At 50.6% G+C, this 13519-nt stretch overlaps 6 protein-coding genes across 6 annotated transcripts; 2 read left to right on the top strand and 4 right to left on the bottom strand.

Moving 5' to 3' along the window:
* Positions 1 to 929: 929 nt before the first annotated feature.
* KD926_006973 (telomere repeat binding factor family protein) lies at positions 930 to 2927 on the top strand (the record flags this gene model as incomplete). Its single annotated transcript, XM_053100000.1, has 2 exons — positions 930 to 1966; positions 2033 to 2927. The coding sequence occupies 2 exons, from the start codon at positions 930 to 932 to the stop codon at positions 2925 to 2927; spliced, it is 1932 nt and encodes a 643-aa protein (XP_052956378.1).
* Positions 2928 to 4162: 1235 nt separating this feature from the next.
* On the bottom strand, positions 4163 to 4829 carry KD926_006972 (sorting nexin-3; the record flags this gene model as incomplete). Its single annotated transcript, XM_053099999.1, has 3 exons — positions 4163 to 4191; positions 4288 to 4609; positions 4752 to 4829. 3 exons carry the CDS (start codon positions 4827 to 4829, stop codon positions 4163 to 4165), a joined length of 429 nt encoding a protein of 142 aa, XP_052956377.1.
* A 691-nt stretch (positions 4830 to 5520) lies between these two features.
* KD926_006971 (cytochrome P450) lies at positions 5521 to 7194 on the bottom strand (the record flags this gene model as incomplete). The annotated part of the gene is made up of 2 exons (XM_053099997.1): positions 5521 to 6607; positions 6674 to 7194. The coding sequence occupies 2 exons, from the start codon at positions 7192 to 7194 to the stop codon at positions 5521 to 5523; spliced, it is 1608 nt and encodes a 535-aa protein (XP_052956376.1).
* A 265-nt stretch (positions 7195 to 7459) lies between these two features.
* KD926_006970 (uncharacterized protein) lies at positions 7460 to 9051 on the top strand (the record flags this gene model as incomplete). The annotated part of the gene is made up of 3 exons (XM_053099996.1): positions 7460 to 7550; positions 8308 to 8406; positions 8462 to 9051. 3 exons carry the CDS (start codon positions 7460 to 7462, stop codon positions 9049 to 9051), a joined length of 780 nt encoding a protein of 259 aa, XP_052956375.1.
* A 168-nt stretch (positions 9052 to 9219) lies between these two features.
* On the bottom strand, positions 9220 to 11423 carry KD926_006969 (uncharacterized protein; the record flags this gene model as incomplete). Its single annotated transcript, XM_053099995.1, has 4 exons — positions 9220 to 9411; positions 9596 to 9744; positions 10225 to 10651; positions 10734 to 11423. The coding sequence occupies 4 exons, from the start codon at positions 11421 to 11423 to the stop codon at positions 9220 to 9222; spliced, it is 1458 nt and encodes a 485-aa protein (XP_052956374.1).
* A 586-nt stretch (positions 11424 to 12009) lies between these two features.
* On the bottom strand, positions 12010 to 13365 carry KD926_006968 (uncharacterized protein; the record flags this gene model as incomplete). Its single annotated transcript, XM_053099994.1, has 3 exons — positions 12010 to 12128; positions 12197 to 12819; positions 12881 to 13365. The coding sequence occupies 3 exons, from the start codon at positions 13363 to 13365 to the stop codon at positions 12010 to 12012; spliced, it is 1227 nt and encodes a 408-aa protein (XP_052956373.1).
* Between the last annotated feature and the right edge of the window lie 154 nt (positions 13366 to 13519).

Genomic DNA, 13519 nt, shown 5'->3' with positions numbered 1-13519 from the left:
TTTCCATAATAATCAGCTCTAGTAACTACTTGGGCAGTAGCTACTAGGCCCATAGCGAAGCCAGTCTCGTCAAAATTGTAGATATCTTCCTGTGCAATCCCATGTTGCATTATAGTGATTTGTACGCGATCAAACCACTCTCTAATAACCTTAGGGTCTTCGCATTTAGCGCGCCGATAATCATAGCGTCGAGTATAGCGAGTTTTCAAGCGATCTTGTCGTTTAATAAAGTTGGTGACCCAGTTCTCTCCGACTGATTGAACTGGGGTAGTACCGCGTTGAGCAAGTAGAATATTGGCCATTTCTCGTATATGGGACGGTCGGGGAGGGGCTCCACGTCGATCTAGCGATAGAATCCATTGTACAAGCGATTCCTCTTCATTTTGAGTCAATTTATGACTATTGGCGCGTGTTTCGAGACGTGTTGGTATACCACGTAATCGGGTTTGTAGAGTTGAACGAGAAATGTTGAAAATACGTGCTGCCTCGCGAATACTACTAATTTCTTGCTTTTTTAAAGCAGAAATAGCAAGTAGGATTCTTCCCTCTTGTTCAGCTAGATTTTTTGTATTTTGACGCGCTTTTGGAGGCATGGTTGGTGGTTGAATTGAGCGAGGTTTTCGACCGGGGCCAAAACGCGTGATGTGGCTATTCCGCTTGTGTGGCTATCTCGCTTATGAAATACGTTAACGGCGCATAAGATGAGTCAGCACCACAAAAGCACGTGCCCGGCGGCGTCATCGGACCCGGAGTTGCGTGGCCGACGCAACGGATCGACGAGGGTTCAACATTCCACCTTCTACTTCTACCAGCTGGGCTCTCCATTCTAGAAGCTGCAAAATGGCCCATCTAGATCGCCCAAATCGAACTACAATAATTGCACTCCACATTTGATCGGAATCCCTCGCTTCGGATGGAGTTGATCCCAAATGATGGATTCTAACGGCAACTTTGCCCGGCCTTTTGACGAATCCCTGATCCGCGAACTACCTCAGCTGCAGAGTCTCCGCATCGCTCCTCTTCGCCAACCAGTTTCCTCCCGCATACTAAGCATCCCCTCGCCACTTGAGCCCAATGCCAGCAGTGTCCGGGATTCAAATACCATTTCCAAGGCCAAATCCTCCACTGGAATCGGTGGCCCAACTCGCAACAACGATTCGAATGGCGGAGTACCGGAGGCTTCCAACCCCGGGCGGACCAAGAAGAATGATCCTTCAGTAGATACGCTGCTCAGTCTTGAGGCCCCTCCCAAACCAATCTTACCGTCTTTCGTCAACCTCCGCGCCCTCGAGCGGTTCCCATACTCTTCATTTGACGATGACTCGTCTCACGCTCGCAAACGTCGCCGGGTGGACGTGCAGGCCGACTCCTTCGGCGAGCATCTGCAGCTACCAATTCCGCAGTCGCAGAAGGAGCAGCGACCGCCGCCATTTGGACCCTTTGCCATTCTCAACGGGCTAAACGAGCCGCCACCCAACGCCGCTCTGCTACCGCCTATCGAAGCGGGCTCCATCACGCAGCTCCTGACCAAGCCCTCCCGAGACCAATCCTACGTCGAGCCCGCGTTACTCACCGCTAATTCTGTCGCAGATACGCCGAGTTTTGAAAAACGGGAGGGGAGGATTGAGGAGATTTTGGACCCTCCGGTCGCGGAGAAGCCGACGCCGGATGACCAGCGGAATCCCGCAAGCAGTGTCGCGGAGAGCGTGGACGTCGATTCGACGGAGCCTCCGAATGGTGAAGTCGGAATTGATAAAGAGCATGAAACGCCCGTAAACGAGGACAACGAGCCACTGTCGCCGAAATCGAGGGGTCGGTCCCGAAAAAACCTCCGTAAATGGACCGAGGAGGAAACCACGGCTCTTCTGCGTGGCGTGGTCAAGTGCGGTATCGGAAACTGGACAGCAATACTGGCGCAGCCCGAACTCAAGTTCAATAAGCGGAGCGCATCGAATCTGAAAGATAGGTATGATACGCGATGTGTCTTCGAACTCCCACCTCCCCACCAATCGGCAAACTAACAGTCAACCAGGTTTCGCGTCTGCTGTCCGTGGGCGTATCGGGCTGCTGACCCTAACGAAGCGACAAAGAAATTACGCGACAGCCTTGCCGATGCTATGCTGCGCGCCGAGTCCGAAGGGACTGGGAATGTCCCTGGGAAGATTCGCCTCCCCCATCCATGGCCGGCCAGTCTTGGACCGCCCTCCGCTGGAAGCAGCTCGACAACCAGCTTGGACGAACCCTCATCGTCCAGTGCCTCCCCCCTGACCGAAGTGGAGCAGAACAACTCCCAATCTTACTTCAAACAGGCCCCATCGACCAGTTCTCCCCTTAGTTTATCTAGTAGATCCAAGTCCACGCTAGCTTCTCTTGGCATTCCGGAGCCGCACTTTAACATGAAATCCCGACGTCGCTCGCGGCGCCCATTCACAGCTGCCGAAGACGAAGCTTTGCTCAAAGGTTATGCCGTCCATGGCTTTCAGTGGACACTAATCCAACAAGACAAGCGTCTGAACTTCGGCCACCGCAGAGCAACCGACCTGCGAGACCGATTTCGGACCAAATTCCCCCACGCATATCGTGACGGAGGCTCCGTCAGCGGTAACAAGACTCACAACGACCAGACTAAAACTGTACCCGATCCTAAAGACAGTAGCAAGCCGAGTCTCATACGGCCTACCAAACCATCTTCAAATCCGGCCCATCCCAACAAGCCTGATGTCGAACAGGCCCCATTAGGCCCTATCGATCCGGCTCTCTCTGCCCCGGCTCCGCCGCCAAATCTCCCTGACGGCACGTCAACAGGTACATCCTCCACCGCTGTCTTTCAGTTTCCTCTGGACGAGAACCCACCTGGCGCTCCGGCGGTGGATGCCTCATGGGCCGATAATACCCTTGCTCCTATGTTATGGGATGAATTAACCTAGTTGTCATTTATAGGGTGTACGGCTTTCTTTTTTGTATTTCGGGCTACTTCTCTTTTCTCCTTTCAGTCCTTCTTTCTCTTTCTCTCCTCTTCTTTTTTTTTCTCATCTATTTTAATTTTTTTTTTTTTTTTTTCATTTTCTTTCATTGCTTTTGCCCATAAAATCTTCTCTAACTGCTTTCTAATCATCTTTCGGGTTCTTATAGTTTCATCTCTTGCTGGATATGGGAGCTACTTACTTCCTTTCATGCTTACATGCATCTATCATCCTGATACCCGCGCCTTGGTCCTTCTTACGAAATCGCTCTTTGGTTTTGCATGTTTCTTCTTTCTGATCTCCCCTTCTCTTCTTGATTTCTGATCCTCTCTGATACTATTGCAGCTTTGAAAGCTCATATCGACAGATAGGTAATTGGCTACCTAGAAATACTGTTAACTACTTCTATACATAAATGCACACACTGCGGAAAAGCAATGATTATGAAAATTATATTAAATAGTGTCTGATCCAATTAGTGTAGCCTCAGGACCATGTATATCTAAATTCTTTCTTGGTTTCTTTTTTTTTAAAAAAAATTAAAAAATAAAAATAAAAAAATAAAAACGAGAGAGAGAGAGAACAGACAAACCAATAACCACCAAATAACCTGTATTTTGGACCTCACACTAAACTAGCTACAACGAAGTAGGTTATCAACAAAGGCAGAAATGGAGATGATGAAAATGAAGATGCCGCATTCGCCTAGAACAAGATACAAACGAGGAGAAAAGATCGCTATTTTGAAGAAAAGAGAAAAGAGGAAAACTTCCCGCCAGAAAGACAGACAAAAAAACACAACTTCAAAAGAAGAGAAAAGACAAACAAAACAGCAGGATATGCCTCATGCAGCTCAACTTAACTCGCAATCGCAATCGAAATCGCAAGTAAGAGATCGTTTCAAATCAATGAATCAATGCACGACGCGCTGAGGGGTATTCCATTGTGACAATATACCATATCAAACCATACCATGCCATGTCACGTTTGCAAGTAGAAGCGGAGCAGAAAATTGGATCGAAAAATGTTGCGTGAATGAGCACGGGAGAGAAACAAATGTGCGAAGCCCGGACCGGCCACGAGGATGATAACCACAGCACGGCAGGACGAAGCGTTTAAAGACTCTGCTGAAACGGGGCTCCGTATACCGAGTCGAGCATCCTCGGGCGTGACTGAACCCGGGTAGGGTAGGCTAGAATCTACCATGCATTCCGGTCCCAGTTCGGATCTATTGCCATCGAGTCATTAGTATGAGACCCTCTCAAACCAACCCTTGACACAAGTCTCGAGAAAGGTAAAAGGATAAGGAAAGAAGGGAACGAACCCTGAATAAAGCTGGCCAGCACCTTACTCCCCGTCTGCAGCAATGGATGTCCAGCGACAACCTCCAGGAACCGCTGCAGACCTTTCCGTCGATGCTCGATGACGTCGTCGCTGAAGCGGTTGGTGAACACCTTTCCGGGTAGCGGGGGGATGGTGACGCGCGTGCTCTCGCGCTCGAGGATGTCGCGGAAGTATTCGAAGTCGGAATATCGGCGGCGCACGATGGAGTGCTTGAGCTTGAAGGCGGGGATGTTGGTGCGGCAGATGATCTCATACGAGGTGTACATGTTTCGCGACGTGCCGTGCGTTTGAGGATTACGGACCTAGAGCGATTCCAAATCATCCGTTAGCTTAAATCCAGGAGTGTATTTGAGGTTGGGGTGGTATCGGTTGGCTAGGGTTTCAATTGGAACCAGGAAGCGGGATCGAAGGCAGAGCGGGGTAGGAGTTGGTCGAGTTACTGACTTCAATTTCGAGGAAGTTTTCGGGAGGTCCGTAGATCTCCTCGAAGGTCTGCTGTCGGGATTCGGGAACGGCCTGCATTGTGGAGGGACAGGGGAGGCCTGAGAAGTTGGAGAACGATCGGACCCCAGAGATGATAAATTAATAAACGGTGGGGAGGGACCGCGGGGAAGTTGGAGGCGGGCGGACTGGGTTGACCGCACGTGAGGGGGGATTGGATGGAAGGAGGGAGACTGAGAGAAATCAAGGTCTGGGAGTCACACGGAGCAGATGAGGAATCCGTCGAGGGAGAGGTATGAGAGAGAACCAACGAAGAAAAGCGGCGGCGGAGAGGGATTGAGGCCGGGAGAAATGACGACGGAGCAGTTGATCTGTGATCACGCGGCCCTTCGTTGATCCATTCCGCCGGTTGCCTTAGGCTCGACGGTGGATCCTACGGAGTAGTACGGAGTATCTTACACAGTAGTAGCACTCCGTAGTAAATGTTGGAAGAACATTTCTCATGTACGCGCTGAGTATATTGGAATTTAATCTCTACGCCAAAAGTCTACGATAGCCACTTCTATGAATCTCAGACAGTATCATACAAGGCACACCCCGGGTGGGTTTGGTCTGTTTGCATGTAGATCGCCCTCCGCTCAGCTTGGACCTGCATCCTTTCTTTCTTCCTCTCTCCAACTCTCTCCCGCGGAAGAATTATTAGGATCACTCTACTCAAACAGTATTCATACAGTCATCTGTCCCCTCGATTTCCTGCCTCATACATGGTCTTCTAATCGGCTTGGAAAGCCTCCACACTCTCGAGGTGCTCGGCATCGCTAGCCTCCCATGGGTGCTGTCGCTCCAGCTGTCGAATCAATTGTACATGTTTCTCACTTCTCGGCGTGACCTGAAAATCGAATTCGGTGGGATAGGTGAGCATCCCCGGTTTCGGCTTGACATCCACCTCGATTTCCTTGTCATCCTTGTCCACCGCCTTGGCCATGGTGAACGCCGCCAGCGATTGCGCGATGTTGAGGTAGAGACTGGAGTCTGCAAAGAACCGCCCGGGACATATTCTGCGGCCATATCCGAATGCCTCTGTTTTGGGATCGGGCTCATTACGTGGCTCCAAGAAACGATTGGGATCGAATGAATCGGGCTCGGCATATACTTCAAGGTCCTTCAGAAACCACCAAACGGCTGGGAGGAGGAATGCGCCTTTGGGGATGTGCATGTCTTTGTACTCGAAATCCTCGGTGACTGTGTGAGGGAAACCCATGGGTGCAAGTGGCCACCATCTGATAGCCTCCTTGACTAAGGCATCGACGTACGGCAACTTGTCGCGATCCTCGAAGCCGGGTAGTCGGTCTGTACCAACCACCCGATCGATCTCCTTCTGGGCCTTGCGCTGCACGTCGGGGAACTTAATCATTGCCAGCGTGAAGATGGTGAGAGTAATCACGGTAGTATCCGCCGCAGCGCCATACAGACTAGCAGCGGTCCAGACAATCGAATCCTCGTCCTCTCGACTCAGAGTGCCATCGTCACTCTCTCCCCTAAGCTGCTGGACAAGCTTTGATACGTATGACGGCCGAAATTTCAACGAAGCCATTCGGCTCTGGGAAAACCGGTACGGGATATAGGCTGTCGCCTGGATGGATTTTCTCCATTTGCGAGCAGTCTTCTTGAATGTTGCACCCGGGAAATTCTCCGGTAGATGTCGGAGAGCCGGGATAATATCAACGGCCCACGCCATGGGAACAGCGGCGAGGGAGAACTCAGTCATCATTCTGTCGATCAATTCAACCAATGGATCTGGCTTATGAGGTTCGATGGTGTAATCGTACGCCATTCTCAAAACAGTAGCGCCGGCAGTGCTGTGTTACGTCGCCCTCGTTCTGTTTAGTGCACGGGTCCTCCCTCAGCTCAAAGCGGAAACTCACGTTTTGAAGTGCTCCAGCCATTTCCCGGGCTCATTTAACGCCCGCACAAGCTGTCGGCTTACCCCAATCTCCTGGACCCCGCGGAATTCTGATGCAGCCACCTTGGTTCCAAGCTCCCGATGCAGGAGCTTGCGATAGCGTCGAAAGGTGGGATTGTAATCCTGGCAGACGACGATGGACTCATAACCGCAAAGCTTATTTGCCATGATCATCGTTGGCCGTCCCGACGTCTTGCTTGAGGTCTGTTCAAGCAGCTCATGCGCCGCCTTCTTGTCGTGGATAATAATTAGTGTCATACCCATCACTGTCACGGAGCTAATGCCACCATAAAGATCCTTGTGCTTAAGCCAATGCTGGTATTCAGGGATGTCGTTCGGAGGAAAGTCTCGCAAATTTCCGAGGATAGGCAACGGTTTTGGGCCGGGGGGTAGATTGCGTCGGTGCTTCTGGGATGATTGCCGGTATACAAAGTAGCCGACGAGAGCGGCAATACCCCACAAGATCGAGGACGCAAAGGCCATGACGATGATCGTCTATCAGGATCAACTATGAGAACGGGAATAAGAGTAGAAAGAACTCCTTCAGCTGATTTTATTACCTCTTTGAGGGGGTTTCGTTTCTTTTCTGGTGGCGCCGTGCATGCGAAAGCGTTCGTCTTTCATTGGCCTCCTTAGCGGAACCGGGACACTTGGATCCTGGCAAGCGCCTTGAGGATTCCGAGGTTTTAAATGACATTTTGCAACCCGCAATTTGCCTATCGGCATAACCTGACCTTTTCTTGACATCATGCAGCCCCATATGAGACGCGTTACATCGCGGGCAACTCAAGCTTATACGTATGTGAATGAGAAGTGGGCGCCTGCGACCGACGACGATGGTGAGGCGAGGTTGATACCTGGTTTGAAGGAGGGACGCCGTCGACGTCGACGAATAACAGTGTGACGAATCTGTAGGCGTTTGGATGTCTGAGGAAAGCTGTTGATTATTTCGCCGTTTGCTTGCCCCTTCTTGGGCAGCTTAGATAGGCACCACTGTGGAAGACCTCGTTTCTTTCTAGATCCATCAATCGATTCAGAATTGATCAAGAAAACATCCTTTTGTTGGATTTTTTTCAATCATCTTTGACCACTACGGGGCCCTCGCGTGGTCAGGGTCGGCGATGTGTAGGATAAGAGAGAGGGCGGCGTCGCGAGGGAGCGTCTCTGCGGTTTTGGCGATGGAGTGGAAGAGGCGCTCGTTGGGGTTGAAGCCGTGGGAAGCCAGCGCGATGAAGACGAGGATGTCACGCTTCCTAGGTGGATGCAGAATAAGGGTTAAGGGTCTGTTTGATCAGTAAGTTGGAACCAATCACTCTGTTTGACCGACATGGGTATACCAACACAATCAGGGATCGAAGATAGATTCGTCCAAATTAAGATCCTCGGCCGAAGCTTCTAGTAGCTTTTCTTCACACTTGATGGACGCCGATCGCAGCGGGATTGCTATTGACAGGTACTGTAAACGGAGGGATCCGGCTGCATGCCTGTTTACTGTCTTTTGACTGGGCTCGCGTTGAAGACTCACGGATACTTGTCGGAGGAACTCGTCCGCCAATTCCATTGCCTAATGAGTTATATACATTGGGCCCTTCTCAGTTCCGTTGGAAGGAGATCTTTTCAATGTGGTCTTGGTCAATTCTGCTTGTGCGGAAGCTATCATATATCTCTATCGCTTTGCAGCAGAGCTCCTAACCGGTTAGTTGTAATCAATCCTCCATCTGATCAGGAACCTAATGTTTACATCGTGTAGGATTTTGTTCGAAATTCGAAGAAATTAATGTCACCGTCATCAACCCGAATATGCAGGTAATCCAGGTCCGTGAAGATGGAACAGAACTCTACCGAGTTACCTTGAAGAATTGGGAAAGATGGGTTCTCGATCCAACCGGAGCGCAATATGCGTTCAAAGATCCGTTACGTCCCTGGCACTCCTTCCAAAAACGGCACACGTCGAAAACAAACGAAGAACATGAATTGGGCTACCATCGGATCGACAGCTTTGACTCCCCACTTCCCCTTATTCAAGCACTCATCGCTCAAAAGGAAGAAAATGGGCTTGGACGAAAAATTGACGAATTCATTCCTGTTTTCGCTCAAAGCCATGGCAACCGCCTTGCCAATATACTGAAAGGTTCGGATCCTCGATTCAAGGAGATCAAAGACAAGTTTTCTCGAGAGTTCGCCGCTCATCTCAGGAAGAGCATAGATGAGCTCTCAGCGCCGGAAGAGTTGAAAAGAAGAGACAAAGAGGTCAAAATGAGGCTAATGAAGCTTTTTCTTAACCCCTCGCAGCAGGTGGATCTAGAGAACTTTGAGGAAAAGCACATGGGGCCTGGTTGAGCATCGGCGGCCATTATTACGAGTCTTCTGTTTCATGACTGTCCTCGAGAGAATACGGCTGCTTTTGGGAGGGTTTTCAATGCGATGAGGCGGAGGGGGGCTCAGGTGTTTCTCTTCTCTCTTCTGTCTATTCATGGAGCTTAAATTGAGGGTTTATAGCAAAACAAATTACAAGTTCGAATGTTGGATTTGGACCCCGTCCTTTTGCTCGACGCCCTCCCATCCTAACAACTCCCCAGATACGCCGTAATCGTGCTGGTCTTCAAATTGGCCAAGGTCTTCAAAGCCTAGGGCCAGGAGGTCAAGTTCCTCGACCTCATCGACCACTCCACCATGTCGGACATTGCGCCCCATCTGCGCCTACACACACTCACCCGCAATGCCGCCCTCTCTCACATCCTGCACATCGCTAACCCAGACCCCGTGTAGGCCCTAGCCATAAACGACCCCAACCATCTCAGTCTGATCAGCGACAGCGCCGAGAACTGTCCAGTTCTACGAGCCTGTTGGGTCTGTTGAACGGGTGGATATCTTTATCGCGGACCCTCCGGTCTACGCGGCCCTTCTCGTCTGCGTCTGCGAGGAGCTGGGAGTACGAGACACGAGTCGACTGGAGCTCATCACCATTCTCCGCAGACCAGAACGATAATTCCTCTATCCGTGGTGCCTGCCCAGACGAGAAGCTGCGATGGGCTTTGGAGTAAGTCAACAGACTTGCGATGCTTTGGCACATCCTTGATAGGATGCTCTGCGTTAGAGTTTAACCGCCGCATTAAGAGTATGAAATGGTAGACTTCGAATTCTTGGGTCTTGACTGATGGCCAGCTCCTTGTTGCCTCCGTCGCCCGTCGGACAGGGCTAAATTACCTATCCATAGGGGGTGAGGAGTAGGCGTTGTGATTAGTTGCAGGGCGAAATATCAGTGGCTTTTGTTAACTAGGTAGGTAGTCCCTCGCATATCGAGAAAGAATAGGGGGAAACGGGCTGAACAGTGAGGATGGTTCTTCCTCTTACTCCGTACTTTGTTCTAGTTTAGACGTACTAGAAGGCAAACAAAACAAATTGAATTTTAATCTAAACGACACTAACTAATCTTTCATTAGGATAAAACAGCAAGTAAACAGATTAAGAAAACCCCAGCTAAAACGACTCAACGCATCTAAAAACCAATACTCTCAAACTCCAACCTCATACTCTGCGAATCCCTAGGAGCCCGGTAATCAGACCCTCCACTAACCCGCTTTCCCTGGAACAGACAATCAACCCATTTGCCCTTTCCATCTGGGATTTTGTGGAATATCCCGTCGATATTACCATCCCCCATAAACCGCATCTCCCCGGAGTGCTTTTCTCCGCGAATCCCCAGCCCCGTGTCGCAGTCTCTGGCGCGCCATACGAACGGTAAACCGCCCCCGTCCTGGTTACAGACGGGCCAGGGACATTCGGCCATGTACAGGACCCCCTTGACGCATCCGAGCTGAAAGTTGCCCCAGAGGCTGAGATCGTCGAGGCAGATTATCATGTCAGAGTTGCAGGTGCTGAGGATGAGGGAGTCGATTTTGTAGACGCCGTCCAAACAGCCGAGGATTGGGCGGGGACACTACAGTTGCTTTATCAATAGAAACGTGAGACGTTTGTCAATCAAGTATGTTAAACTCGTTGAGTCTGTGAGGCCTACTTACCATACTGCGAGAACTTCCAGAGTCCTGCGGCGCAACCGACTCCGGCTTGACACCGACAGTCGGCGTTGCCTTAGCGGATTTGCGAGGCCGATCGAGCCCTCCAACATTAACGTTGACGTTCAAGTTGGCAACAGAAATACCCAGACATCCCGAGTTCCTGGAATTCTCGACAGCTTGAGATGCGAGGCTCGAGAGCCCACCGTTATCATCGAGATCGGTAATGTCTCTCACTCGCTTCTTCGTAGCTGGCGCCTTTGGCTTCTTTTTAGACGGGGTCTTCTGTTTAAACTGGGCCTTCTGTTTGGACAGAGCCTTTCTTTTAGCCGAAGAAGCCTTCTTCTCTTTGATAAGATTCTTCTCATAGCTGTATTCTTTCTTCAACAACCGTTCCAATCGTTGAACGGAGCCCGGTACCTTGAGGGTATCCTTGTTCAAGGCATCAAGGAGGCGCATCGCAGCGGTATCTTTGTTATCCGTTGGCTGGAGGCCATAATGAATCAGTTGAGCGCGGTACCAGTGCGCAGGCTTGTCCTTGACCGAGGTCATCTTGGGGGTTGAGTTGAAGATGGCACGTAGTTCGGGGATGGAGGAGCGGCGATGTCGGCGGTGGGGAGGCACGATGGCGTAGAATTCATCGTTGTAGTATTCGAAGCCGTCGCGAGCGACAGGCAACGGTGGGAGATCCATCATCTTAGTGGGAAGAGGATCGGTCGGGTTTTGTTAGGGGCAAAGAAGCTAGAGTCGGTGGTTGATTCTTTCTGTGGTGTTGAATGTTAAGTAAAGGCTTGCAGCAATCGAATGCCGAAGGATTCCCTGGGAATGGTCATGGTGATGTAGGTAGATCCAGTCAACTCTGGCACTTCCCTTATTCTTGACACATATCAATCACATGGATAGAGACAAGGTTCAAGAAACCAAACTCCCAGCACCTCGCCATATCTGGAATATTGCACAATCTTTACAAGGGTATAATGATCAAATCGCATAGCCAACAAGAACATGAGTACAAGAAGGATATCAAAAGAAAGAAACACACTTAAATTGTCTAATACACCTTGAAAAGAGCTGAAAAGAAAAAGTAAACCCCATTTGAGATGAAAAAAAAGACCAATTTCCCATGAGACCGTTAGCAGATAAAAACAACCAGAGAAGAAAAATGTAGATGTAGCATGTGATACAGAGATAGGAAAACAGAACTCCCCCAATACTCAATCAATCAGAACTCATCGGAGATCAACAACGGATTGAGTGTATTGGTTCAAAATAGAAACGTCATTTACTCCTGTCGACTGCGCTTAGCACCGTGCGGGTTCCAAGATCCATCTCCGACTCCCTGGTTGGGGGTGAAGAAGCCCTGGTTGAACGCTGGATTGGGAGCCTGGAAACCGCCTTTACCTAGCAAAATATCGTGGTCAGAACATGCACATGAAGCAGATTGAAAAATGACTCTCAACGAGACTTACCCTGCATACTCATGTTTCCGCCCATGCCGCCCATCATCGGGTTCATGCCACCGGACATGGGGTTCATTCCCATACCGCCCATAGGGTTCATAGCCGGCATGCCCATCATGTTCGGTCCACCCATGCCACCGCCGCCACGACCACCGCGCATGCCTCCAGGTCCGCCTCGCATACCGCCTCCCATCATGCCGCCGCGGTTGTTGAATCCGTAGTTCGGCATGCCACCCATTGGGTTGCCGGGAAAGCCGCCGCCCATTGGGTTCTGGAAGCCGCCCATGGGGTTCTGGAAGTTGCGGTTATTGTAGTTGCCCATATTATTGCCCATGCCACCGCGGTTGTTGTATCCTCCACGGCCACCGCGGAAGCCTCCTCCGCCTCCCATGTTGTTGTTCATGCCGAAGTTCATGTTCTGGTTGGATGAATTGAAGCCACCGGACATCGACCGGGCCTGGTTGTCCTTTCTCATAGGGGCATCCTTGGGTAGTGTGCGGAAGGGGTTAGGTTGGGGACTGGTGTAGTTGACGGTATGTTTGCGCCCGGCCTGGCCAGCAAGAGCGTATGATTCGATCTTATGCTTAGTGGCGGACGAGGCCTGAAGGGTGGTGAACTCAACGAAGGCTTGACTGTTGCGATTGCTGCGTTAGCGCTTTACGCAAGAGGCACTATGTATGGTTCGAATATTACCCTTTACTCTTTCCGTTCACCTTATGCTCGCTGAACGTTACGTCCTTGAGCTCGTCTTCACATTCGGCTTCACGAATCCATCCACGGATATCATCATCAGTAGTCCACCAGAATAAGTCGGAGATAAGCAAGGCTGGCGTCGCGTCAGGGTCTGCCTGGCGGTCGTCGTGCTCCTTGCGCTTCACGCCCTGGGGCGGAGGCAGATTCTGGTTTTGCGTTTGCTGCTGCTGATTGGCATCTGAATGTGTTACATGTTCACCATTTGCGGGTTGCGGGTTTGCCGAGTGATCCTGTTTCGGGTTCGATTCAGAGGGACCATCTCCAGGCACAGGGCCTCCGTTTTGAGTAGTCACGGGCGCATCTAGGATGAGCTCCGAGTCATCATGCTTGGTATCTTCCTCCTTGTAATCTCCCTGGTCATTCCCGTTGTATCCACCGCCATCTCCATAGATGTCAATATCGAAGTTGTCATCTTCAGTAGCCATGATGCTAGGATATGATTCGGTGTCTCAGAGCGTAGGGATGGGTTCCTTGATTGTAGAAAGGGAAAGAAAAGTAATACAGTCCTTGTCTTCTGGATATGATTCTTTTTCAGTTTCGAAACAACTGGATGTACATGTCTGTAGACGTAGGCCGTCA

Source organism: Aspergillus affinis (assembly GCF_023601865.1).
Source record: "Aspergillus affinis strain CMG 70 chromosome Unknown NODE_39_length_258944_cov_87_149177, whole genome shotgun sequence".
NCBI lineage: Eukaryota > Fungi > Ascomycota > Eurotiomycetes > Eurotiales > Aspergillaceae > Aspergillus > Aspergillus affinis.
Note: the sequence above shows the minus strand (reverse complement) of the source record. Positions and strands in the feature narration are given on the sequence as shown.